The following is a 24640-nucleotide window of genomic DNA, read 5'->3' as shown; positions in this document are numbered from 1 at the left end:
AATTTCTAATATTGAAATATAATATATAAAATATAATCATTCATGATGTCATACTCCTACAACTATAAACATGGTGTCATAGTTGACATGATATCATACTCCCACTACTATAATTATGATGTCATAGCTGACATGATGTCATACTCCCACTACTATAATTATGATGTCACAGCTGTCATGATGTCATACTCCCACAACTATAATTATGATGTCACAGCTGACACATACTGCCATTACTATATAACTAAATGTGTTTAATGCTGGACATCTGAACATTGTTTTTGACATGTTTGGAGACGACTGGACAAATAGTGCGCGTTGCAAACGTACAAAAGAAAGAGAAGAACCGAGACTAAATTATTCAAAGAATATTTGTTACCATCAGCGTTTTTACCGAATATGACGTGTACCAACCAAGATTCAATGTGACGTAATCAACGGACGGATAACACAAAACATGATAAGGTTATTAAATAATCGTTCATTTTTTGTAATGCTAGTGACGCACATCAAATGTAAAGATCAAATGACCACTCATTGTGATGTTTTGCTCGGGGCCGAGCACGCGCAGCACAACAAACCAGGCGCGCGTGGCTCGCCCCCGCTCTGCAGACGCACTCACGCACGCGCGCGCATCGACACGCTATGCTCGGGCCGCAGCAGCTAAAGCTACACGGGCAGCAGGCAGCCAGGCCCAGAACATAGACGGAGCCCAGCAGCGTTCATTTTGTTCAGGCGGACCTCCGACCGGCAGGGATTAAAACGTGTCAGATCATATGTGGGACAGTAGAGCACAAGATGGTTCGGGAAACCAGACACCTCTGGGTGGGAAATTTACCCGAACACGTTCGAGAGGAGAAAATTGTGGAACATTTTAAAAGGTACTTTATGCAAGACCTATCTTCCTCTTTTTAGCGAAGCAGCGCGCGCTAGGTGCAGCACTATCGTTAGCTTATAGCCACTGGTAGCCTATGACTACAGCTAATAGAGCTAACGCTATTGTTTTTAATTCCTCTCAGTTTTTACATGCGTAGCCTGCTTGGTGTTACAACACTGCTTTGTTTATCAAGCCTAACATAACCACCAAGTGTAACTCTTGGCGTTTTCTAATGTTTATTTTACTTTTGCGTATGCCAGTAAGCGAGTAACAGCTAGCTCAGTTTGCTAGCCACCGAGCTACCACCCAACCAACCATTTTGTGGGAAGTCAAACCATAGCTAACGTTAGCTGGTTAGCAGGTCAATCAGCGTCACGAGCCTTGTGTTTACGCTGATTTTGATCGTGTGAAATTGAACTACATATATATTTACTAATCAGTCATCTTGAAAGTGTTAGGCTTGCGTTTAAGTTTAAAAGCACCAATATACCATCAATACGCGAGTCTGCGTAGCCAATTATCAAACGTTAGCCAGTAGTGCTTTTAGATCGCGGTGGCCGTCGCTGTATACTTCATCTGTTCAGTGTTGTTTTGTAATGTGCCTAGGTTACTAATTAACTGCCGCTGCCAAGTTAGTATCTGAGCGCGGAGTCAATTTTGTAAACTTGATTGCTCCATAATGTAAGTGCTCATAGAGATAAAGGCTGTGTATCTCGCCGGCAATTGCATCGATCTACAACAAACTCACCTCAGTAAACATTACACAGTTTAATGGCCTGCGTGTATTTTTAAGATTTACTGCGAAGTATCACGATATTCTGACGTGTTGGATTTAAAAAGTTTTCATTTTCCACCTAAAGTTATGTTGCAACGAAGGATTGTTTTCATGATCGCCTAATCGATCGTTATGAAACCGTTTTTTCCCGAGATTATGTTTCCTGACGAACCAAGTCCAAGAGTCTAAAATGTATTCTCGACAAATTATTTAAAAGTAAACAAGCACTTTGATTTTGTTTACAGAGTAAAGCATAAAGTCTGACCGAAACAAACCTTGATTACATTTCTGGTAATTCAGTAATATTAATGTTCTCAGCCGCCTCGAATTTATAATACTTGGATTTAGTTTTTCCTACTCTACTCATAAAACCAAGACAAATCATTCTACATAATAGTTGTAAAATTAAAGAGTTGACCATGTGTTATCTTCATTTGTTCCTTCCCCACCTGGGATCTACAAATAAACACAGCGCATTGGTTATTTTTCGCCTTGATTCATTATTATTTTGTGTTAAATACTGTCCTTAGTTAATATTTGTCCTTAGCAAGTGTCCATGTGTCTTCCTTCTTGTTTCATAGGTATGGGCGTGTGGAGAGTGTCAAAGTCCTGCGGAAGCGGGGTTCAGAGGGTGGTGTTGCAGCCTTTGTGGATTTTGTGGATATCAAAAGTGCCCAGAAAGCTCACAATGCTGTCAACAAGATGGGAGACAGGGACCTCCGGACGGACTACAATGAACCTGGGTCGGTCCCTAGTGCTGTTCGGGGCCTTGAAGACGGCTCCCCCTCGAGCAGTCGTGACGTTACAGCATTCTCTAGGGGAACAGTTGGTCCAGTGTTTGGTCCACCTGTGTCCCTTCACACGAGAGAGGGACGTTATGAACGAAGAATAGATGGGTAAGTGGACTTGGTCTCCAGGGGGATCTAGTTATCAGATAGGTGTTATTCCACTAAAGCCTAATCACACATTCAGGTGGTTCAGGAGGGATAGATGCCTCAAGGGTGTACACAAAGGTAATCTAGGGATCGTTTCACTTTTCATCCTATTTGACTTGCCTTGTCCATGGAATCTAAGTAATTTACACATTATCATTTGGTAAGGTAACTATAACTCAAGGTTTGACATCTGGTTTGGATATTACATCTCTGAGGAATATCCTGGTGAGTTCTGGATTCACAACATTTTACAGGAATTTACGCCGGGGAGCAAATGGATTTTTTAAAACATTTTCCTCCTAAACGTGGAATCTAACCCGGTACTTTTTTGACTTGGAATAGCTTGAAACCGGAAGTAATGATTTACTGTCAAAGGATGTACACTTTTGATCATTTAGGTAATGTATCATTGCTCATCAGTGCAAGGAGCTTGCATCTCAGGTTGGCATTTTCTGCCAGTCACCATTTGCTTGTTTGGACTACTTTTACCATTTTTGCATCTGTGGATACAGTGTCCTCTGGATGTAAGTTCTAAGCAAATGGATGGAAATATGTAACACTTGACAGGGATCACAGAAGACCTCAGGAAGACCTATCAATGCATAAAACTTAGATTATGTCAGTTACTTTAGGGTGAGATTATATCTTGTCTCTAAAATGGAAGGTGCACCAAGAAGATTTTGCAGCAACTTTGAGGATCCATGCAGCTAACCATAAAAGTCTGTGGAGCTATTCTTGATTTGGTCCGATCGCCATGAAGACCCAAGAAGACTGCACCATTGATGTACCAAGGGATGTACCTTCCTGGATTTATGCGATACACTACCCGCATTGGATGTACTGATGTGGACCTTAGTTCGGATAGGTGTATGGATTTGGATTACTCAAGTGTGGATTTAGCTACCTGGCCTCCGTATCTGAAAAGAGGCGAAGAAAATTCAAATCCACTTGCCGTAAACGGCTGAAGTCTGTTTTAAAAGTAAATACACGGTTTCTGCCAGAAGACAAAGTCTGCCCATTCCTATGCCGGATAGGATCAGTGAATGGTGGAATTATGTCATACCCATGAGCAGGGACTATGTGTTGCGATCGTAGTGTTTGGTCTTCTACATGCGTTTGCGTTATTTCAGTTGACAATTTCCGAAGAGGAATAGACTTTAGTCCTTTTTTGAAGATGAAATAACTTTTGGAACTTACTACTTCCTTGAGTTAGAAGATATACGTGATCCAAGTGGATATATTTTCCATCCAGTCACCAATTTACTGCATATCCCACTCGGAACGCACTGAATTAACCCAAAGTTCATCATCTTTTTTTTAATTCATAATAATTTACGGTCATATGTTGCTATGGTTTTTTTTTTTTTTTTTTTTTACATTTCCCGAAATTCATAACGATATCCATTTCTATGCTTGTTTTGTTTTTCCCTTTTTTTACATCCAATGAAGGGAATTAAGTAGACTAATTGTGGATTATACATCAACAATCTACTGGCCTGGTGCTCCACTCTGTATTTGAAGATTACGTGCAGTGCGGTTCAAGAGAAGAGTTTTTGCCTAATTAGTTTCAAAGATTTTTTCCCTTTGATTTTTCATTCGGGCCCTCACATTCTGACCACCTAGAATTTATTTGGATTAGTTTCAGTAACTTCTTTCCAAAAAGGTTGGTATTGTTCTGCCCTTCTGCATACTTTCTTTATCTAACCTTCCTAAGTACTTTGTCTCATTCACATGTTTCACTACTTTTAGGAAAAAAGTGAATTCGATTCACAATTCAATCACATGCATATAAAAAGACGAAATGCATAACAATATTTCTTTTGACACTATTCTTGATCAGCATACAGCAGTTAATGCCCACCAATCTCTGAAGTCAGCTTCAGTGGACATCCTGATGAAGCCAAAGTATTTACAGAAATTACTCATTGTTTGAAGAGGAAGTAGATTCTAGTGACTATGAATGCCCAGGGCAGGGATTTTCACGTAAGACGTAAAAATAATGAACTATTTCAGCTCTTAAGAATGACTTACATTTGAGTGCACTATCAAAGCAGTGCCATAGAATTTGTAAACCTGTAACCTGTTGCTTCTAGTGATGTCATTGGTTCTGAATTATAAATTCATGAAACTGTTTAACTGGTGTGGACTTTTGTTAGCAGTTACAGACTTCCATAGTGTGTAGGACCTCAAACATCTGAACACATAGAAAAAATCCTGCCCAATCTTAGCAGTCAAACATCTTGATGGAATGGGAACAGTTGTTCCCTAACATAATCGATGAAGACACTGTATTTATCTACCCATGTTGGCTCACAGGGACCCTGTAGATGTTTGTAATCTGCACATTGTGGTTTACAAATGTTTACAATTGGCAAATTAATAGATCTTTCCAGATATGAGTAGCAGTATCTTTGCAGAAACAACACTGCCCTTAATAGCGGTCATCTACTGTGAATAATTGTACTTCATTTCCTGCCTCCTCTCAACAGTATTTTGCATTATGTCATGATACAGAGGCATGACTGCCCATTTTGATTTTCAACAATATGAATATTTGACAGTGTTTTCCCTTTCTCAGCGGACTGAAAATAACACTTTTCTCTCTTTCCATCTCTACCCTCTTCTTACTTCACAGTAGCTCGGAAAGCCGGGAACGTGCATATGATCACAGCCCGTATGGACACCATGAACGCAGTGGCACTTTCGACAGACAGCGTCACTACAACCCTGACTATTACCGTGACCGTACTATGTTTTCGGCTGCTGCTCCAGGAAGCAGTGCCCTGGCAGGGAGCTTTGATGCATCAGACCCACATTTTGACTCTAGAATCAGAGATCCCTTCACTCTTACTAATGCTGCACGGCGTGATCTCTACAGAGATGACAGAGGACGTCGTGTTGATAGAACATATCATCACCGTAGGAGCCGATCATCTCATTCCTCACAGTCACGACATCCCTCCCCACAGCGGACCACAGGACAAAATCCCAAAACTCCCCATTCCCCAAAAAGAGCGCCTTTGTCCCCCGGGAGAGGCCCGCGCTCTCGATCACGTAGCAGATCCTCCAGCTCCGATTCTGTCAGCAGCACCAGCAGTACTGGAAGTGGCAGGTTTGACATGATTTGTTTGTTATGCAATATTGGTACTACACATTTCATAAGGGTGTTATGGTTAATCCTTACACAAACTGTATTGTTTCATATAGGCAAATATATTTGTCAATTTGTACGACTAAGTGTCTGGTCATACATCACTGGTTTTCTTATTTGTTTGTTGACAGTGATTCAAACAGCAGCTCAAGTGATGGATCGCGGGCACGCTCTGTTCAGTCGTCTGCCACCCATGTGCCTGCTTCGTCTTCCATGGTGCTTGACTCAGATGAGCCACGCAGAAGCTTTGGCATTAAAGTCCAAAACCTGCCAGGGCGTTCTACTGGTGAGTAACGGCTGTTTCAAAGTTATGCTTTTGTATGTGGATTGCATGGGTCTAAAGGTTAATGTTATGACTCGGTGAACTACTGACACGGTTACTGTATCATTAACATTGTATTGTTGTGCTGTTTTGAACTCAAGAGCTCAGACAGTCTCATACTGTTTTGTGATGGCAAAACAAAATGTTAACTTATTTTTATTATTGGAATAAATACCTCTAACAGTGTGTGTAGATGCATCAAGGATTTAATCCTGAGCATTAGACTAACGCTTATGTACTTTTTTCCTCGGTGCAGACACCAGTTTAAAGGATGGACTCTTCCATGAATTCAAGAAACATGGCAAAGTGACTTCGGTACAGATCCATGGAGCTTCAGAGGACCGGTATGGCTTGGTGTTCTTCAGACAGCAAGAGGATCAAGAGAAAGCCCTCACTGTCTCCAAAGGAAAGCTGTTCTTCGGCATGTTAATTGAGGTTACTGCCTGGAATGGTCCAGGTACGTCATCATCAATAGACTTAAAAGTAGTAGTTGAGTAATAGTTTAACTTTTGGGACTAAGTTTTTCTGTCCTGTACTGTATGTGCTTACACGACAGTAATCATGACAAACTGTTTCCCCTCAGAAACAGAGAGTGAAAATGAGTTCAGGCCCTTGGATGGACGGATAGACGAGTTCCATCCAAAAGCCACAAGGACGCTGTTCATAGGCAACCTTGAGAAGACAACCAGTTATCAACAACTTCTTGACATTTTTCAGCGCTTTGGAGAAATTGTGGTATGTAACTATTTTCTCAGTTCTGTTAAACATATAATTTTACATTTGAATCTTGTCCCTAATTGTTTGTATTTTCTCCTGAAGGACATTGACATCAAGAAAGTGAATGGAGTTCCCCAGTATGCGTTTGTGCAGTACTCTGATATTGCCAGTGTCTGCAAAGCCATAAAGAAGATGGACGGAGAGTATCTGGGCAGCAACAGACTGAAGGTAGTATTTTTACGCAAGATGTCTGATCTGTGCACAGTTTAAATAAGTTTGTGTTTATATCTTTGTTATTCTTTTTTGTTGCAGTTGGGTTTTGGGAAGAGTATGCCCACGACATGCGTTTGGCTGGACGGTTTGGCCTCCAACATAACGGAGCAATACCTGACACGGCATTTCTGCCGCTACGGACATGTGGTCAAGGTTAGATGTGTTTTCACTTCACAAGAGCTGCTGCTTAAGTTATTTATATCATGAGTACGTCGGTGTCCAGTTTCCAATACTCAAAATTGAGTTTAAATGTGTCCCTTTTTTTAGGTTGTGTTTGATAGATTGAAAGGAATGGCTCTCATCCTGTACAACAATACGGATTTTGCTCAAGCAGCTGTAAGAGAGACCAAAGGCTGGAAAATTGGTGGCAACAAAATAAAGGTAAAAATTGTTTGACTTGATTATTCATGAGTTACTTTGTTAAACTAGATAATTCTTAATAAATTTTTTTTTTTCTTTTACTAGGTGGATTTTGCCAGTCAAGAGAGCCAAATGGCGTTCTACCGATCTATGCAGGCATCGGGGCAAGACATTCGAGACTTCTATGAAATTCCTCCTGAACGACGGTAATATGCCAATATTATTATATGCATGCAACCAATTGGTGTCAACAACTTAATGGTTTTTAAGATGTCACAAATCTGTCAAGAATCTCCAACACATCGGTCTCATACAGTTTAATTTAAATTCCACCCAGCTATTATTAAGTAAGCTTGAATCAACCAGGAAATGATGCCAATAACCACTCTACCACTGGGGACCAGACCTCACTTTACTCCTCTTTACATGTACTTCTTAATATTCTAAGAAAAAAAAATAATGAAAGTTATGAGCCCTAGAGGAACTTAATGTTTCACTGCATGTGAGACCCGAACCCAAATTCATTACTTTTTCTCTTTCCATTTCAATTCATCCTTGACAGAGAGGAGCGCAGACCCCCATACCATGAATTTACAGCAGAAAGGGCATACTATGAAAACATACGAACCCCCGGTCTATATCCAGAGGATGCTCGAAGGGATTATGCGGCTCGCAGCAGAGAACGCTTTCCTGAACTGGAACATTATCAAGGGGAACATTTTGACCCGCGTTACCATGAAGACCCAAGAGACTTCAGGGACTTCAGAGACCCATTTGAGCAGGACATTCGGAAATACACATACATTCAGAGGGAGAGAGAAAGGGAACGAGAACGCTTTGAGGCTGATCGTAGTCGGTGGAGTCCCTCACATCCAAGACGACCTATTACCCCTACCGTATCGCCTTCACCGTCTGATCGTGCTCCCAGGGACTCAGAACGACGCGTTTACAGCCAGTCTTCTGAGCCAAGTGGTAGTGTGAGCTCACTCTCACCGCAACCCCACTTTGACAAATCGGAAAAGACCCCACTAGAACATTCTTCAAAGACTGATAAGCCTGATAAGCCTGATAAGCCCGATAAGCCCGATAAGACTGAAAAGACGGAGAAGACCACTCAGTCCGAGCGTGTGGCAGGGGCTGAGAAAACTAAACGTGCGAAGCGTAAAGACAAAGTTGACAAAGACAAAGCTGAGAAGATTAAATCCAGGAAAGCAAAGGGGCAGTCCCCCTCCCACCCACCTCCTGAGACTGAAATTGAAAGTGGTTTTGATGGAGGTTCTACAAGGGGAAAGGGATCAGACCAAGATGCTCACGAGAGACAGAAAGTTAAAGGCGATGTTGACCCACTTACTGTAAATCAGTTGTCTACTGCTCACCCTGACAATGTAAAGAATGAAAGATCTGAATTGGTTAAAGGTGACAATGTGGAGATGGATGGCAAAAATAGACTCAAGAAACATCTGAAGTCCGATACTGGAAATGATGTGAAAGAGTTGTCTGTGGATTCAGATCGCCTAGCAGCAAGAAAAAGGCGCTTTGCTGATTCCAGTGGAAGGACTATTCGCCAGAAGAAAAGTAGGCTGGAAGAGGAAGATGCTAATCAGACCTCAGATGTTGGTGCGAGTGCTGCATATAGAGAGATGGAGCCTGACAAACAGAAAGATCCTCAGCGGAGGGACTCAAGGTTGAAACCGGATAAAACTAACACTCTGAAGGATTGCCCAGAGGAACTGAGAGGACCGAGAGAGAAATCAGAGCTTAGTCTGGATCCGGTGGAGTCCAAACGACATCCGGGGCACACTTCATCCAGAAGGTTTTCACACGAGGGGAATGTAGACCATAGCAGTGCAAGAGATGCAGAACAACATGCTGTTTTCAAACATGGCGCTCAAAATGCTGACACTGAGAAAAGTGCTAAGAACAGGGAAGACCATGTCAACATCGACCTCTCTCAGAGTTATCGCAAGCAGATGGAGCAAAATAGAAAGCTGCAGCAACAGCAACGAGAGTCTGACAAACCAGACAAACCTGGAAGTCCCCTAGGAAATGAAGCAGAAGACTTTGAACACCGCAGTCTGGTCCATGAAGTAGGTAAACCACCTGAAGATGTCTCAGATAATTTTCCATCTCATAAACTGAAGAAACTAGATCATTTTGAAAGTGACCCTCAAACCAAGAGGGAGCGTGTCTACAGGAGCTTTAGACAAAAAAGTGAAGATCCTGATTGGAGCCGCCTCTCTCCAGGACATCAGCACTTTCCCCACCACACAGATGAGGACTTTGTAGACCCTTCACAGAAAGAGTTGAGTAGAAACGATGACAAAATCCACCCAGAGCTTGATGTGTCGGCCAAAAGAACACAAAATGCGCAAATGCATAAGCCAAACACTCCTTTGCTAAGTGCGGAAGAAGAGCAACAAAAACGATGGGAGAACAGAGTGAAGCAAGAGGTATTACCTGACCTTAACCTCTCTAGATCTCTCGGTAAGAACATTCATAATCGCAAACGTTTGGAATATGGTCTGTGGCATGACTTGGAGCCTGGAGAAGTACGATCAGACTCTGAAGAGGACAGAGAGACCAAGCCCCACTCTCCGGTGCCTTCCACATCAATGCCTTTTACTGAGAGGCCTAGGGGAGAAAGGTTTTCCGATCCCAAAGTAGCACATCTTGAGAGGAACAAATTCTACTCCTTCGCTCTTGAGCAGACCATCACACCAGATACAAAGGCTCTGCTGGATCGTGCAAAATCTCTGTCATCTTCCAGAGAAGATAACTGGTCATTCTTGGATTATGATTCTCACTTTGCAAGTTTACGGAACAGAAAAGATAATGAGAAGGTAGAGGTGGCGCCACGACCCACTCCCTCTTGGTACATGAAAAAGAAAAAGATTAGAATTGGATCTGAAGACAAACTCGAGGACAGAAAGGAGGAGCCTAAGCCAGAAGAACACGAACGCAGAGAACTTTTTGCCTCTCGATTCCTTCACAGCCCTGTCTTTGAGCTGGACTCCAGGCGACTTCAACACCTAGAACGCAAGCATGAAGAACCTGAGCAAATACAAAACCAACAGCCTGGTCAACCAGTCGATGGTGAACCTGACTCTGGCCCAGTTGTTCTGTTTCATAGTCGCTTTTTGGAGCTTACCCGTCTCCAGCAACAAAAGAGTAAAGATCAACAGCTTCAAGCAGCCAAAGGGGACACAGTGATACCAGATGAAAATAAAGTGGAAACGGTATCTGATCAAGAGCAGCAAGAATCATCTGAAACAAAAGAACATACAGTGGAGCCAGAAATTAAACCTATAAGCCCTGCTGAAGTGCTAATTCCAGAGCCCCGCCTTTTGCCCACACCACACATCGCGCCAGCAATGACCAAGGACTTATCTCCAAAAGAAGAAAAATGTGATATATTCCATTCCGCCCCTGAACCACATCTTCCTGCATTTCAGATAAAGGAGGAAGTAAAGGAAGAGCCAAAAGAAAATGAACACCACCCACCAAATGATATGGAACCAGAATCTGATCCCGTCTCAGTATCGGCACCAGAACCCAATTATTCAGTGGACAGGGTTAAACTCTCACCATCCGAAGGGAAATCTGACATTGTTCCTGAAGATGTAAAACCTTTAGATTCAGAACAACCATGCCAACGTAATTCTCATGAAGAATTTGTCAGCAGCTCAGAGCCAGAGCTGGAGCCTGAGACAACACAACCAGAATTACCTGAAAGCCCCATCACACCTAGTCTGGAGGTAGGAAAGAAAGAAGCCCTCTACACGTATAAAGCAGTAGCGGAGCCAGAAGGCGAGAAGAAACCCCAAGTCAAAGTGCAGATTCCTCTTGATATAGACACAAATGACGAGCCAGCCTCACCCCAGAAAGAGCAGAAATCAAAAGAAATGAAGAACAAAAAATACAAACAGGCCCCTGCCCAGGTTAGTCCAGTTGCCGTTATGTCGGCCTCTAGTTCTGAAAAACAAGCAACACGCAAGAGTGAACGCATTGACAAAGAAAAGCTGAAACGTGGATCATCTCCAAGAGCTGAAGCTGGAAAGTGCACTGCAGATTCAAAATCCTTAAACAAATCTCCTAGTCATGCTCTGGATTCTGATACCACGGAACAGAGTATATCAGTTAGCAGAGCAAGAAGGAGAAACGTCAGATCTGTCTACGCCACGCCAGTTGAAGATGATGCTTCCACCCGTGCTGGAAAAGACATTACAGAGTCGCCACGTTCTGCACGAAAGCGTCCTACAGACAAAGATGCAACACCACAACAAAATATGGATCAAGAATCCCCTGTTCCAACTCCAGCCTCAAAAAGAGGTCGTCCTCCCAAAAATCGCAAACAGGGAGAGGAAAGTTTGACAAGTAAGATGGAAAAATCTATCAAGATGGAACCTAAAGACAATGACTCAAATGAATCTGAAAGTGGTGAACGGGTCCCTAGACTGTTAAAAGGGAAACACCCCCAAAAGAGTTTGTCTCATCAAATGTCCATTGCCCCAGGGACTGGATCAACCAGGAAAGGAATTAAAACTGAGGAGAATGACGATGATGAGCTGGAAATAGATTTTGGAGATGATGACACCTTGGTTGTCCAAGATTCTTCAAGTTTATGTAAGGAGGGCCCCCCGTTGAAGGCTGAGATAAAGAAGGAGGAGAAAGATAAAGAAGACAGAGAAACAGTCAAAGAGAAAGATCATGTCATCCATGAAAAGGCCGGTGAGGGGACATTAAATGTAAAGGGGACAGATTCTGCAGCCCTGGAGGAGAAAACCTCTGAAAAAGACAAGATTGTTAGAGGAAAATCCAAGTTCACAAAGACCCCCAAGTCCCCTGTTCTCAAGAATCTCAAAATTAGACTTAATGTGACGGAGGTGAAAGATCTTCTTCAGTTGGGGGAAGATGAGCTCGGGAATCAAGACGATTCATCAAAAAACTTCAAAGCTGGTGACCACACTGATCACGTTTCAAAGTGTAGCAATGCCAACAGAGTGGTGGGTGTCGGTGAAGAAAAGGAAATGACTGCTTTGGAAAACAAGCAACCACCAGACGCATCGAAAAGCTTGATTACCCAAGAGTTGGAATTGGAACAGGCTGTGGAAAACATTGCTAAACTTACCGATCCAGACTTCCCAACAGAGCAACCAACACCACCACCACCACCACCACCACCACCTGCCCCCCTCACAGAGGTTAAATGTGAAGGAGAAGAAGAGAAACCATCTAATCCTGCAAGTGAGAAAGAACTTATGGCTGCAATCGACTCCATTACTGCTGAGGATGTAATCGTACCATTGCCTCAAGCCCCTCCGGTGATCAGTACAGATGTGGGTTCAGAATCAGAGATGCAAGATTTTATTCAGCCAGTCAAGGAAGATGAACCAGGTACTAGTAAATTAAGTATACAAGAGGAGCCACTCTTCCCAACAACACCCAAGAAGAGCGCCAAGGGCAGACCTAAGACCCCAAAACGTCCTAAAGGCCAAAAGCAAGTGAAAAAAGAAGTGAAGGAAGAACAGTCATCACCTGAGGAATCCTCAGTTATATCAGATGGTGCACCTTCTAGTGTAAAGGTTATTTCAGAGTCGACTCCATCAGCAGCAGCTGCTGCAGTTATTACAGCCACTACTTGGAAGCCTGAACCTGAGCCTTTAGCTGTCAAGGCTACAGATGTAAAAATGGAGTCAGAATCATCTTGTGAAGACCAACTTCTACATGTTAAACCTGTTATTCCCCAGTCTAAGAGTCCAATATGCCTCCAGCCTCAGCAGGTGCCACCAGACTGCATTTCCCCTTCTATGTCTCCATTAGCTAATCGGCCAAATATCAGACCTTTTCAAACGAGTAGAATTCCTGTTTCCCCACCAGATTGGCTCAATCAGTCTAAAGACACAACAGTGCTGTCTTCTTCTGTCTTGCCAGTAGCACCCAAGGAAAACCAGACCCTGCCCCTGGACTCGGAGAACATGGATACTGACCACTGCAATAGTGACTTGAGACAGATTCTCATGAAACATAAAAATGCTTCTCTTCCAAGTACTCTACCTCCCCATCGAGATCACAATCTGTCTGAAACTAATACTGCGTCAGCAGTTGTGCCAAATAAGTCACCTCTACCAGATAACAGAATGCCAACTCATGCAGCTCCAGCTGTCGTTCGACCTCTAACCTCACTACCATCTCCTGAAACAAAATCTGTGATCTCTGTTATTGCATCTACAGCAACATCTGTTATCAGCCGGGTGTGCAACCCTCCTGAACCAGAGGAGAAGGTGAACATCAATATTGGAAATCCCTGTGTGGATATGTCTCTTCCCAAAACAACGTACAGGCCCAGCAAAGATGATACCGGATATCATGGGCCGTCTATTGGTGATGAAGGTGGAAGTGCCCCACGCTTCATGGTTGAGAACCCAGCTCTTGGTACGGGATCTAGCCCAGGTCTCAGGGTACATACATCCGAAGGAGTGGTGGTGTTGAGCCACTCGGGTCAGAAGACTGAGGGACCACAGCGGATTAGTGCAAAAATAAGTCAAATCCCACAAGCAACAGCAGGGGACATGGAATCTCAGCAGTTGGTGTCCATGCCCCAGATTAAACAGGAAATGTACTCTCACTCTCAGTCAGGACCTCAAAAGGGGCTTCCTGCTCAAACAGACCACAGTCATGGTAAGACACAGTCTGCTTTATCATCTATCAAACAAGAGAGCACAGCTTTGGATAAGATGGAATCTTACCAAGGCCCTCAAGGAGTGGTGAAGCGTCTTACCCAGGGTAACCAGCAGGTGTTGAGTTACCATCATCAAGAATACATGTCGATGAAGCCTCAAAAGAAACTGGAGGGTGTTGATCCTCACAGCACAGATGGTGCGAAACCCTCTTGGACCTCTGCCATAAGTCCTGCAATAAGTCCCCACTTGCCCTCTCCACCTGGCAACCATGTGGGGTTTGTTACAGGTTCTGGTGACAGAGCTCCTTCACATCTCAGCGGGGTTAAACAGGAACCACGTTCTCCACGAAAGTCTGGTCATCCACACTCTCCATTTACAAAAGTGTCCTCACCCATAGGCTCTTCATCACCAAAAGGTATACCAGTGATGTTGCCCTCTGGCCTTCCTGCCATGCAGCAGTTTATGACTGGTGTGCATCACTCAGAGCAGTCTGTTATCATGCCGCCTCACAGTTCACACGGAGGCTTAGGACGGATGTCTCCTCACCGTGTTACCCAATCAATTCCAGTGGGGCATCTTGTTCAAGGAGATGTTCGAGTCAATACTCCACCTCTTTCTGTGATGACTTATGGAATGCATAGTGAGCCACTTCCCTGGTCTGGGCCTATTCAGCAACGACCCACCTCACCCCAGGCTGTTGGCAGAGACAAGATTCTCAAGGTAAACCCCAGTTCTGTACGGAGCCACGAGGGGGAGCAGGAAGAAGCCAGACGCTTTCACTCGGCTGCTTGCCGCCAACCTCCTGCACAGATAAAACAAGAGACTGTGCAGACAGATCCTCGTGGGTCTTTACGCAGTGGTGTACAGTTGGAGAACTACATGACCCCAAGAGATATGCGTGTGCTCCTGCACCAACAGGGGGAGCGCTCAGCAGACACACATTCTGGACACATGCAAGATACTCTTCCCCCCTCCTCCACATCCTCCAGCATCCCCTTATCCATGTCGCCAAGAGCACATGTTTTGGCCAAAAGTGTGCCTGAGAAAGATCTCTCCAAGCCTTTAGAGGCCAAGAGACCACACTCTCCTCTCAAGGATGGAATCATGGCGATTCGACAGTCTGGACCAGCAATGCCTTCTTCCCAAAGAGTTCAACTTATTACACCAGGACCAAGTAGCTCCTTCCCAGAGTATTCGACCGTGTACTCAAACCCAAGAAACATCCACTCTCAGATACCAGAGGCATCTCCTGTTGGACATAACCAGGCACCGCTGAATGTCACACCAGCTATGGTGAGTGTGCTTATTGCATTTCATATGGTTGTGTATGTATGGTTCATGTGAGGGAATGATTTCTGACTGATTACAAATGTTCCTCTAACCTTCAGGGCACAGACCTCCAAGCCAAAACTGAGGGGAAGATGACTCAGCCTGTTAATATGGTGCAATTGCTCACAGTAAGACCATTTTTTAAATGGATATTAAAACTTTTGGTTTGAACATCCTCAACAAGTTGTGTATGAATGTGAAATTAATGTTCCCTTCCATTTGAACAGAAATACCCTATTGTGTGGCAAGGCCTGCTGGCGCTCAAGAATGACACGGCTGCTGTCCAGCTGCATTTTGTCTGTGGTAACAAAGCGTTGGCTCATCGATCACTGCCCCTGCAAGAAGGGGGTGCATTACTTCGCATTGTCCAGAGGATGAGACTAGAGGCTTCACAACTGGAAAGTGTAGCCAGAAGAATGACGGTATGTCTTTGCCCTTACTCTCTTTTGTTATAGGCACTTTTGTATTAAACATGTTAAATGTTACTGGGCTTTTCCCCCCTGTGACTGAAGTCAGGAGTTCATTAACAGCTATGTGCCCTTTTTGTCCTATTTGTCTCAGGGGGACACAGAGTTCTGTCTCCTCCTCGCTCTGCCATGTGGCCGAGATCAAGATGATGTCCTAAACCAGACCCAGGCTCTCAGAACTGCGTTCATCAACTACTTGCAGGCAAAGTTGGCTGCTGGTATCATAAACATCCCCAACCCAGGTTCCAATCAGGTAAGATGGAGTTGTGTATGTGGGATGAGATGCATACACTCTGTTTTGCTTTAGGACTTATTTATCTGCTCAAATAATCAATAATATTTATGACAAAGTGTAAAATCTATTGATTATCAACAACTTTTGTTGTTTTTCTCTCTCTGTTTCTCCAGCCTGCCTATGTGCTACAGATTTTCCCGCCGTGTGAATTTTCCGAAAGCCACTTGTCCCAGCTCGCTCCTGACCTCCTCAACAGGATCTCTAGCATCTCGCCACACCTAATGATTGTCATCACCTCCGTTTAACCTTCACAGCTGGGAACATTTTTTTTTCTCATTGATGGACAGTTTTACTGATGAGCCTCAGGAAACGAGAGGATTGGGATAATTACTTTTTCCCTGGACGTGATGGGAATGTGTTGGAAATAACCTATTAATCTTTTCTTTTCCATATCAGTCTTTTTTGTCACTCCTGTCTGGTATTTTTGTCCGTCTCTAAAGAACTCGGGGATGGACCGAACCAGAACTTCTATCAGTCTTATTTGACCATTTCTCTGCTGTATTTGTATTTATTGGAGTTTTATTTTAATGTCCGGACATGCTCTGAAGAAAAAAAAATCGGGATGTTTGAATAAGAAGATTTGAGTGACTATCTTGGGTGGCCTTTTTCTTTTCATCTGTGTTTTAATGATGTCATATTCATTTCTTTACAAGAAAGGAATATACTGTATACAGTATCAGCTGTTGTACTTCAACGGCTCAATTGACATTTCAATGTGTAATTTTTAAATAATGATGTACAGACTTCCTTGCCCAGGCTTTGTGTAGAGGAGGAAGAATTAGCTTGTAAAACTTTGAGACCCTGTAGAGAGGACCATGTTGGTTGAACAGCTCCTTTAACTCCACCAGCTCTGCTCATCTTCACACACTACTGAAGCAGCTAAACCTCTGGCGCTGGCCTTCACGTTTGAACAAGCTGCAGTGTGACTTGGGAGTTTTTGAATATTGGACTTTGTAAATATTTTAAATATTTAAACTTTGACAATGGAACTGGGACATCTTGGAGCAGAGACTTTTATTCTGGGACACGGCATCACACAAGTGGAAAATTAGATGGATATCCTTGATTTTTGGGTGTAAATACTTGTAACACATGCAGGTCGGCAAATTCTCCTGAAGAGTCTGCTGATGGCACTTCACATTTTGTAACTCAAATAAAACAAAATCCAGAAATCTTGCATATTTAAATCTTTTTCCCCTCCACATGTGGTTCATATGTTGGCTCACACACATCGCTGCAACTTTATAAAGATCTGTATGTAGGGAATGGAAATGCAAGTTTGTCTTAAATGTAATTGTATCACAAATTACATTTAATGACTCTGCCATTATTAAAAACGAGGTCAAACGTGTTGAGCTGTGTAGTTACGTCATAGGAACAGGGCCATTCTGTGACAATTCAACTCAATCTACACACAACTAATTGGATACCAAAACACTCAGAAATGGCTCAGTGAAAGATCCTGCCTACAGAACAAAGGGGTTAAATAAACACAGGACGAGGTGTGTGAGAACATACTTGGTTGGACGGTTGGTTGGCCTCTACCCTTCAGTGTTTGGTTGATGAGCACACGACGTCTCTGGAGGGGCTCAACATTGAATTAAAAATATACTTATGTAGTTGACGGTGGCATCATCTCTCTTTGTGATGGTGCACCAATGATGTCAACATAACAGAAGATGCAACAATGATGCCATGATGTCGCCATAGAGATCACATTTTCTCTCCTGTGCCGTTGAGCTGCTGGGTCAAGTCGGTGTTTATTTTCTCCCGCTGCTTCTTATCGAGCTGCACTCAGCTTCTTCACATGCAGTCTGCGTCGCTTATCTTCCTCTGTGTCGGAGGTCTTGGTGGTTGGTTGGATATTTTTAAACCGGTTGATGGCACAAATACTGTAAATCCTACTGAACTCATGAGTTGTCCAAAACCTTATCTTACAACTTTGGCAGCACACTACAGCAGTATTATCAGTTGTATATAGATGACATTGAACAATTCTTAATGTGTGAACACGTATCGCTGCAGTGTTTGATCCACCAGGCTCTTGTATGATCCAATGTGTTACTGTTTTAAGTCTGCACAAGAGCCAAACAGCGTCACCAGCTGCTCTTCATACTGGGAGATGTTCCTCTTCATGATCTCCATACAGGGGCCCAGCAAGCGCTCAAAGGCTTGGACATCAATCACTGGTAGAAAAGGAGAATGATTCAAGGTCAATGAGAACGTTTTGATAGTCTCATCATTTTTCTACATTTTTATGAAGCCTGTCACCGCATTTTCATGAAACTCTGTGTTTCTAGCCATAAAAGCATCGGTCCAGGTTCAGCTTCAGTCCTAATGTGTGAAGGAAATGGCTTTATACTTGCCATTGGAAGTTGCATAGCACAACGCACCAAGTCTAACAGAAGGTTTTGTATATGAAATGAGTTCTGTGTCGTGAAACAAAACACCTTCATGCTAAAAAAAAAGAAAAACAAAGAGCCATACAAGGAACAACAATTGCCTCTTTGTCTGTTTGTGGACAAAATGCATCACTCATTTCCTCTGCAAAGCCCTCGATTAGATTCAGCCCATTTCAGCATTCATACAAACAGACAAATTGTCAATGGTCTATTGTCGATATAGAATATAATCTAGAGACTAAATGCTGAGTGTAAACATAAAGTACCGATGCATTTAGTTTGTCCCAGAGCATAAACAGATGCTGCTCTTGGTCTGTTCGTCACCAGAGCCAGCTCTCCAAAGTACTGTCCTCTGCAGCAACGAGCAACCTCCACCTCTGTGTCCTCCTGCTGGCCGCCCTTAGTCTGCGGGGCACAAGGAACCTATGGAGACAGTTTAGTACAAAAGTGCCACAAATGATCAAACCAAAAACGTAATATTCCATTCAAAATATGGTAAAAGATGGCAAAAGGGTCCTTAGTTAAGTCGGAAGTAAATCTGGATTCAGCTCACATTGTCCAGCTTCCTTACTTACTTTGCTCTTGATCCTAATCTTCACCTCTCCTGACTCTACGATGTAGAAACAGTCGGCCCTCTCCCCCTGCATGCGGCAGAGAGACCACATACATTAGTTAACCATTGGTAAACAGATAAGTGAGCCGAGATAGAGCGAGAAACGTACCTGCTGTATTATTCGCTCTCCATCTTTGAACACTTTCGCTCCTAACACGTCCACAATCTTCATTCTCTCAGAAAGCTTTTGAAACAAAAGGAAACAGTGGATGAAGTATTATGGGGGTGTTACTACTTCCTATAGGAATATAAATATACTGTATAGAGCTATGACAAAGATGTGGGATACGTGTCGTTACATTTGGACTTTGTGTTTCTAATACAAACCTCAAGGGACTTTAGGAGAGGAACACACTCGATGAAGGCCTCATACGTCCTCCTCTTCTTTGCATTATTTTTCACAATCAGTCTATGAAATGTGGCTCGATCCTGGAACAGCAGCATGAAGATACTCAGTAATACTCCCATTACTCCGTTGACATGCGTCTTGTTCCACTGGGCTCATTCTGGCAGTCAGCATTGCATATAATACATTGGTTGGGGTATTTTTCAGAATATTTACAACAAAGATTATTCAGTACGTCTCAATTTCGCAGCCATCCTTTTTTATATATCTTTCCCAACATAATGTCCCTTAATTTATCCTGATTTCTAGATGACATCATCACACTCACCAGACCCCACAGTGCTCCTTCCTGCGTTGCAATGATTGTAGCAGCTCGCGGCGTGTTGTACATCAAAGCCAGTTCCCCAAAACTCCCCTTATTGACGTACGTCCCCACACACACACGCGCGCTGGCCTTCTGCACGACAACATCATACACACCCCTGGAAGTGATGGGAGAAACCAAAAGGTGAAGTAGGAGATAAGAGGACATCACAACCTAGAGACATGGGGTTTCAGATGATAAAGGGGACATATTGAAATCTCTGTTACGTCTCTATGACATAGAAATTGTCTCCGTCGCCTCCCTGGTCGATGATGTGCTCCTGCGGTTTGACTAAAACCTCAAACATGGCGTCCAGAACCTCGGAGAACTGCTCCTGCAAGACATAACGCTCACATCAGTGCTCCTGTGTGTGTGCTTCATGTTGATCAGAGTTCTGTCGTCTCTATTACAAATACTCAGATGTGTTGTCGTACCTGTTCCAGTGTTTTAAACAGTAGAATATCTCTGCATGCTTCCTGAAGCCTGCAGCGCTGCTCATCCGTTTTGGGTCGCACAACCTGAGCCTCTGTGTCGTCGTCATCGTCGTCATCCTCATCATCCTCGTCAGGGTTGTAAGCCTCTGCACAAACTGTACGGACACGTTCGAACGCTGAAAACATGATCCACATCGATTGAAACTCGTTACACACATTGTTCCCAGTTACTGACCTGAAACTCTGCGGGCGTATCGACTGGCGGTGGACTCTGCAGGGAGACGGAGACATATTAACCTTAAACACTGTGATTTATGATGATATATGACGAGATTTAATAATAAGTACTGTTCTCTCTTTGTGTCGCTCAAACTACATCTGCTTTTGGTCCTAAATACGTTTTGGCTCTGAATCTCTGTAACAAAAAGGATTCAAGAATGGATATGGTGAGAGTTCTTCAAACAAAGACTCAATTACTCACTAACACGCTCCTCCTCCTCCTCTTCATCATCCTTGGTCTGGTTGGAATTAAAGGTGACCCCTCTACGTGCGGCTCTGTGTCTCCGCTCGCGTCTGTCTTGAAGTTGCGTGAAATGGTGCACCGCAAATTCAACCAAGTCTTCCGGCCTGCGGCGCAGAACCTCCACAGCCAAGCCCTGCAGCAACGCCTTCAACCTGGGCAGCACCTCAGAGTTACTCATCATCCAGTACCAGAGGTCATACGTGTGGAAACGTCCCGGCAGCTTGGTATGGACACTCAGTCATGGAGTCCTGGAACATCAAATGTTTGGTGTTTGCAGTTGCGACCTTCCCCTCCCCCACACACACACACACAGCAGCTTATTGATTTGTTTATTTAGAACAGCTTGTTGGAAAATATTGACCAGGACTTTTCTCATCAGCAATAATTGCAACACTGGAACACAAACAAGAAGAGAAACAACAGCTGCAGCAAATCTCCCTTATTTGTGTAACAGGAGCCACAGAATGAAGAGGAGAAGAAGAAGAAGAAGGCCAGCAGGTATCTGAGGCTCGCAATGATCAGACGACACCAATGTTTTGTTTTTGAGTGTTTTACTCCATCACAGCACAGATGCACAGCAGTCTCATGTGTGGCTCTAGATTCTGTATTTTATTTACAGTCATGATGACATTCAGACAGAATCCACCGCTGAGTTTCCACCTTCACATTGATCCAAGACAGAAGACGGTGGTGTAGGCGAGCGGAGTGAGACTGCACGGAGACGTCCACAGCTTTAAAAGGGGTTTATTGCTGACACACACACACACACTGGACAGAAAATGCACCTTTTTTCCTGATTTGCACATCGGCTCGCTGACGCAAAAGATAAGGCACGTGTCCAGCTCACCCCGCTTCTACTTCAATGGATACACTCGCAATATGAACACAAACGGGCTGAGAACATTCAAGTTCCCGTGTGTATGTCTGTGTGTGTGTGTTGACGTTGGTACACAGTCATCATTACCCTGATCTGTGTGCTCTGCAGTACAATAGATTAAAAAGCACCTTTAGTGGCGATGTGTGTGTGTGTAATCTCCACATTTTGTTTGATTTTGAGTGTGTGTGTGTACTTGAGATAAACATGATAAACATTTTATTTATATAGATTTGTGTTCCTGGGATCCTAATCGGAGGCCTCAATGAGCTTTCATCACAGGTTTGGTGCGAGCCAGTTGAGGAACTTCATTGCGACCTCAAATCCAAGGAAACAAGCCTGAGGAAGTAAAAGAGAGGAAGAAATACTTCATACTACTATAAAATCTAGAATCTAAGCATAACTATGTAAGTATAATGAGGTCAGGGCGGTGTGATATGTGGTTAAAGTGCCGATCACTCACTGCGTTGGCGGGAAAAGCTCGGAGCATGACGGCAGTGAAGCCTTTGTAGAGAGAGGCCACGCCCTCTTCCCTGATCAGCTCCCTCAGGACGTCCCGGACACCGTTAGGATACTTCCCCTCGGCAGCTGCGGGCAGATTTGAGGATCAATATCCATCGACGATACCATTTAACAGACAAACCAACCAAGAGATGAGACGCCGCCGCTACGGCAACGACAAAACCAAACCTGTTTGGAAACGAGATTTGAGCACGTCGGGGGGAATCGCCACGGCCCAGTTAAAGATCCCGGCCATCCCTCCGGCGAAGAGAATGCTGGGAATGCTGAGCTCATTATGGCTGCAGGGAGGAGGAGGTGGAGGAGGAGGAGGAGGAAGAGGATGAAGGGATGAAGCATCAGTACAGGGAGGGGACAGACAGGTGTGACCATTTTAAATGCTAAGATGAAGAATCACCTCTTTCCTGCTGGCGTGAGAAGGTTCTTCAGCCACTCGTAGGACATGAAGTACATCCCACTGGCTGGTACGTCTGCCAGAAGGAGGAGGAGAGAAGAGAAGGGAAGTTAGTGAGCTGCAGGGAAGAACACACGCAGCTACGCTTATTACATCATGAATTAAACCTGCTTTAGAATATGAACGTTCTCAAACAGACAGGAAACGATGACGTAATGACTCTTCAGTTACGTCATGGTAACCAGAGCTGCAGCTATAGGCAGAGATGTTGTTGACAGGAGAGCCAGTCTGAGCAGGTTTGTGTCTGATGTTTGACCGGCTCATGTTGAAGCTTTGCTGCTTTTCTCTGATTCGTATCTCAACAGTAGAAACCATTCCTGTATTAGCTGCAGCCCTGTTTGCCTCCATGACACAAGTTACTTCTAATATTAATTATCTTTCCGTATTGTTCTTAGTGGCTGAGGTGTGGGAGGAGCAGCACCTCTCATGAGCGTCAGAGCGGTTCCTTTGTAGATCCCTCTGATCCCAGACTGCCTGTACAGCTGTTTGACACAGTCCATGGGCCCGGCATACTTCACCTCTCCAGACGCCGCCTGAATCTGCACGTGCACACACACAAACTGTCAGAATTTCCAATTTTCACTCGCAAAACGTCTCAACCAGCCACTTTAGCAGCATGGAGGACGAAGACACAAACATTCACTTGCGTGTTCCAGCCTCTGACCTGTAGGAGGCACTTGATGCGCTCTCCTGGGGCCATGATGGCGGTGGTGAACACACCAGACAGCATTCCTGCAGTAAAGAGCTGCGGATACCTAGGAGGAAGGGGAGGGAACACACACTTTGACGCACAAACCCACAGAGTGTTGGGAGAGAGACGAGCAGCGCCACAAGCGAGGACAGAGCCTTCACCTACGTGAGGATTTCATTGGGCGTCTTCTGCTGTAACTTCTTGCCCAGACCAAAACCAAAGAAGCACACGGCGAACATGGGCGTGACTCCAATAATCGGGGCGGCCATTCCTTTATACAAACCTTTCACACCCTGCAAAGGAAGCAGAGTAACGGGAAATGTCAGTGTGAGGCCAAGAAGAAGACCTGATTTGGAGTTTGAGGCAATCACATATCATCTTTGTGTGATGGTGACTCAGCTCTGCTCACCTCTTTGGCTAAGGTCTTCTTGAAACAATCTATGGTGCCGGCATAGGCGGGAATCTCTCCAGGTTTGGGCTTAGGCTGAGTCTGTAAACGCACCTGAGAGGAGAAGAGGCTCATCATCAACCACAGATAAAAATGTGTGTGTGTGTGTTTCTACAGTCTTAAAGGACTTTACAGACCAGAACTCTGGTCTTATATGACATGAGGAGGTTATCATGTGTAGGCCAACAAACCTGGTGACCTATACAGCTGAACCTGCAGAATGTGGGTCAAAGGTCAGCAGCAGCCTGCTACAGTTATTTTACCCACACAGACTTACTCCTGTAGTTATTACGCCATAGTTACACAACTCATCACTTATTAAAGAGTGTTTAGTAACATTACTGTAACTGTTGACATTATCAGCAGAAATCAGCCTCAGCTAAATCAGGCTTGTACCTGTCCTCCCCACGGTGTGTGTGTGTGAGCACAGGTGACGGTGTGTGTGAGCACAGGTGACGGTGTGTGTGAATGAGTGCGGGGTCGTTACTTTGATGGTGTCCAGCGGATGTCCCGCAAGCACCAGACAAACGCCTCCGAAACCTCCGGCAAAGAAGTTCTTCATCGGGCTGATCGGCTGCGGCTGCGGCTGCTTGGACATTTTGTTGTTTGTATCGCTGTGCCAATAAAGGAACAAACAAACGCGACGGCGAGGAGTAAAAATCGAGGATGAACCTCGAGAGAAAAAAGAGACGTAAATAAAAGCGAATAAACCTCAGAGACCTGCAGAGACGTGACTGAGCTTCCTGTCTGGACCTTTCACCCACTTGTTCACCCGGACGGATTGCTCTGCA

At 44.1% G+C, this 24640-nt stretch overlaps 3 protein-coding genes across 6 annotated transcripts; 1 reads left to right on the top strand and 2 right to left on the bottom strand.

Moving 5' to 3' along the window:
* The first annotated feature begins 631 nt into the window (after positions 1 to 631).
* Positions 632 to 16770, top strand: LOC142996279 (msx2-interacting protein). Of its 3 annotated transcripts, none has more exons than XM_076147220.1 (15): positions 632 to 881; positions 2234 to 2548; positions 5226 to 5699; positions 5870 to 6024; positions 6317 to 6517; positions 6644 to 6795; positions 6880 to 7005; positions 7090 to 7203; positions 7318 to 7431; positions 7516 to 7616; positions 7973 to 15383; positions 15479 to 15547; positions 15647 to 15841; positions 15981 to 16139; positions 16295 to 16770. In XM_076147220.1, exons 1-15 carry the CDS (start codon positions 799 to 801, stop codon positions 16424 to 16426), a joined length of 9801 nt encoding a protein of 3266 aa, XP_076003335.1. In that variant the 5' UTR covers positions 632 to 798; the 3' UTR covers positions 16427 to 16770. The 3 variants fall into 3 exon arrangements, with proteins under 3 accessions (XP_076003335.1, XP_076003334.1, XP_076003336.1); XM_076147219.1 differs by having other exon boundaries at positions 5223 to 5699; XM_076147221.1 differs by lacking the exons at positions 632 to 881; positions 2234 to 2548 and adding an exon at positions 3976 to 4250 and having other exon boundaries at positions 5223 to 5699.
* Positions 2070 to 21092, bottom strand: prkar2ab (protein kinase, cAMP-dependent, regulatory, type II, alpha, B). Of its 2 annotated transcripts, XM_076147223.1 has the most exons (11): positions 20822 to 21092; positions 20576 to 20611; positions 20341 to 20495; positions 20134 to 20240; positions 19871 to 20024; positions 19524 to 19625; positions 19306 to 19380; positions 19159 to 19224; positions 18850 to 19006; positions 18247 to 18367; positions 2070 to 2080 (listed from the first exon to the last, which is right to left on the bottom strand). In XM_076147223.1, exons 1-11 carry the CDS (start codon positions 21042 to 21044, stop codon positions 2077 to 2079), a joined length of 1200 nt encoding a protein of 399 aa, XP_076003338.1. In that variant the 5' UTR covers positions 21045 to 21092; the 3' UTR covers positions 2070 to 2076. The 2 variants fall into 2 exon arrangements, with proteins under 2 accessions (XP_076003338.1, XP_076003337.1); XM_076147222.1 differs by lacking the exon at positions 2070 to 2080 and having other exon boundaries at positions 17081 to 18367.
* A 305-nt stretch (positions 21093 to 21397) lies between these two features.
* slc25a20 (solute carrier family 25 member 20) lies at positions 21398 to 24640 on the bottom strand. Its single transcript, XM_076147224.1, has 9 exons — positions 24337 to 24640; positions 23811 to 23903; positions 23567 to 23694; positions 23375 to 23465; positions 23132 to 23249; positions 22654 to 22726; positions 22428 to 22537; positions 22201 to 22325; positions 21398 to 22076 (listed from the first exon to the last, which is right to left on the bottom strand). The coding sequence occupies exons 1-9, from the start codon at positions 24445 to 24447 to the stop codon at positions 22014 to 22016; spliced, it is 912 nt and encodes a 303-aa protein (XP_076003339.1). The 5' UTR covers positions 24448 to 24640; the 3' UTR covers positions 21398 to 22013.

Source organism: Genypterus blacodes, unplaced genomic scaffold (assembly GCF_046128005.1).
Source record: "Genypterus blacodes isolate CSIRO-AG114 ecotype Tasmania unplaced genomic scaffold, CSIRO-AGI_Gbla_v1 ptg000037l_1, whole genome shotgun sequence".
In the NCBI taxonomy this organism is placed as follows: domain Eukaryota; kingdom Metazoa; phylum Chordata; class Actinopteri; order Ophidiiformes; family Ophidiidae; genus Genypterus; species Genypterus blacodes.
The sequence above is the reverse complement of the archived record's forward strand: the minus strand, read 5'-3'. Positions and strand labels throughout refer to the sequence as shown.

Bases quoted from the DNA above. Each gene is read 5' to 3' on its own strand.
- prkar2ab (XM_076147223.1), bottom strand. From the start codon at position 21,044: ATGATGAGTAACTCTGAGGTGCTGCCCAGGTTGAAGGCGTTGCTGCAG. The intron at 20,612-20,821 runs GTGAGTAATTGA...GTCTCCCTGCAG, and splicing joins GGAGGAGGAGGAGCGTGTTA to AGTCCACCGCCAGTCGATAC. The intron at 19,626-19,870 runs GTGAGTGTGATG...CTGCTGTTCCAG, and splicing joins AAGGAGCACTGTGGGGTCTG to GATCGAGCCACATTTCATAG.
- slc25a20 (XM_076147224.1), bottom strand. From the start codon at position 24,447: ATGTCCAAGCAGCCGCAGCCGCAGCCGATCAGCCCGATGAAGAACTTC. The intron at 23,466-23,566 runs GTAGGTGAAGGC...CCTTCCTCCTAG, and splicing joins ACGCCCAATGAAATCCTCAC to GTATCCGCAGCTCTTTACTG. The intron at 22,727-23,131 runs GTGCTGCTCCTC...TCCTTCTGGCAG, and splicing joins CGCTCTGACGCTCATGAGAG to ACGTACCAGCCAGTGGGATG.
- LOC142996279 (XM_076147219.1), top strand. From the start codon at position 799: ATGGTTCGGGAAACCAGACACCTCTGGGTGGGAAATTTACCCGAACAC. The intron at 6,796-6,879 runs GTATGTAACTAT...TTTCTCCTGAAG, and splicing joins AGCGCTTTGGAGAAATTGTG to GACATTGACATCAAGAAAGT. The intron at 15,842-15,980 runs GTATGTCTTTGC...TATTTGTCTCAG, and splicing joins GTGTAGCCAGAAGAATGACG to GGGGACACAGAGTTCTGTCT.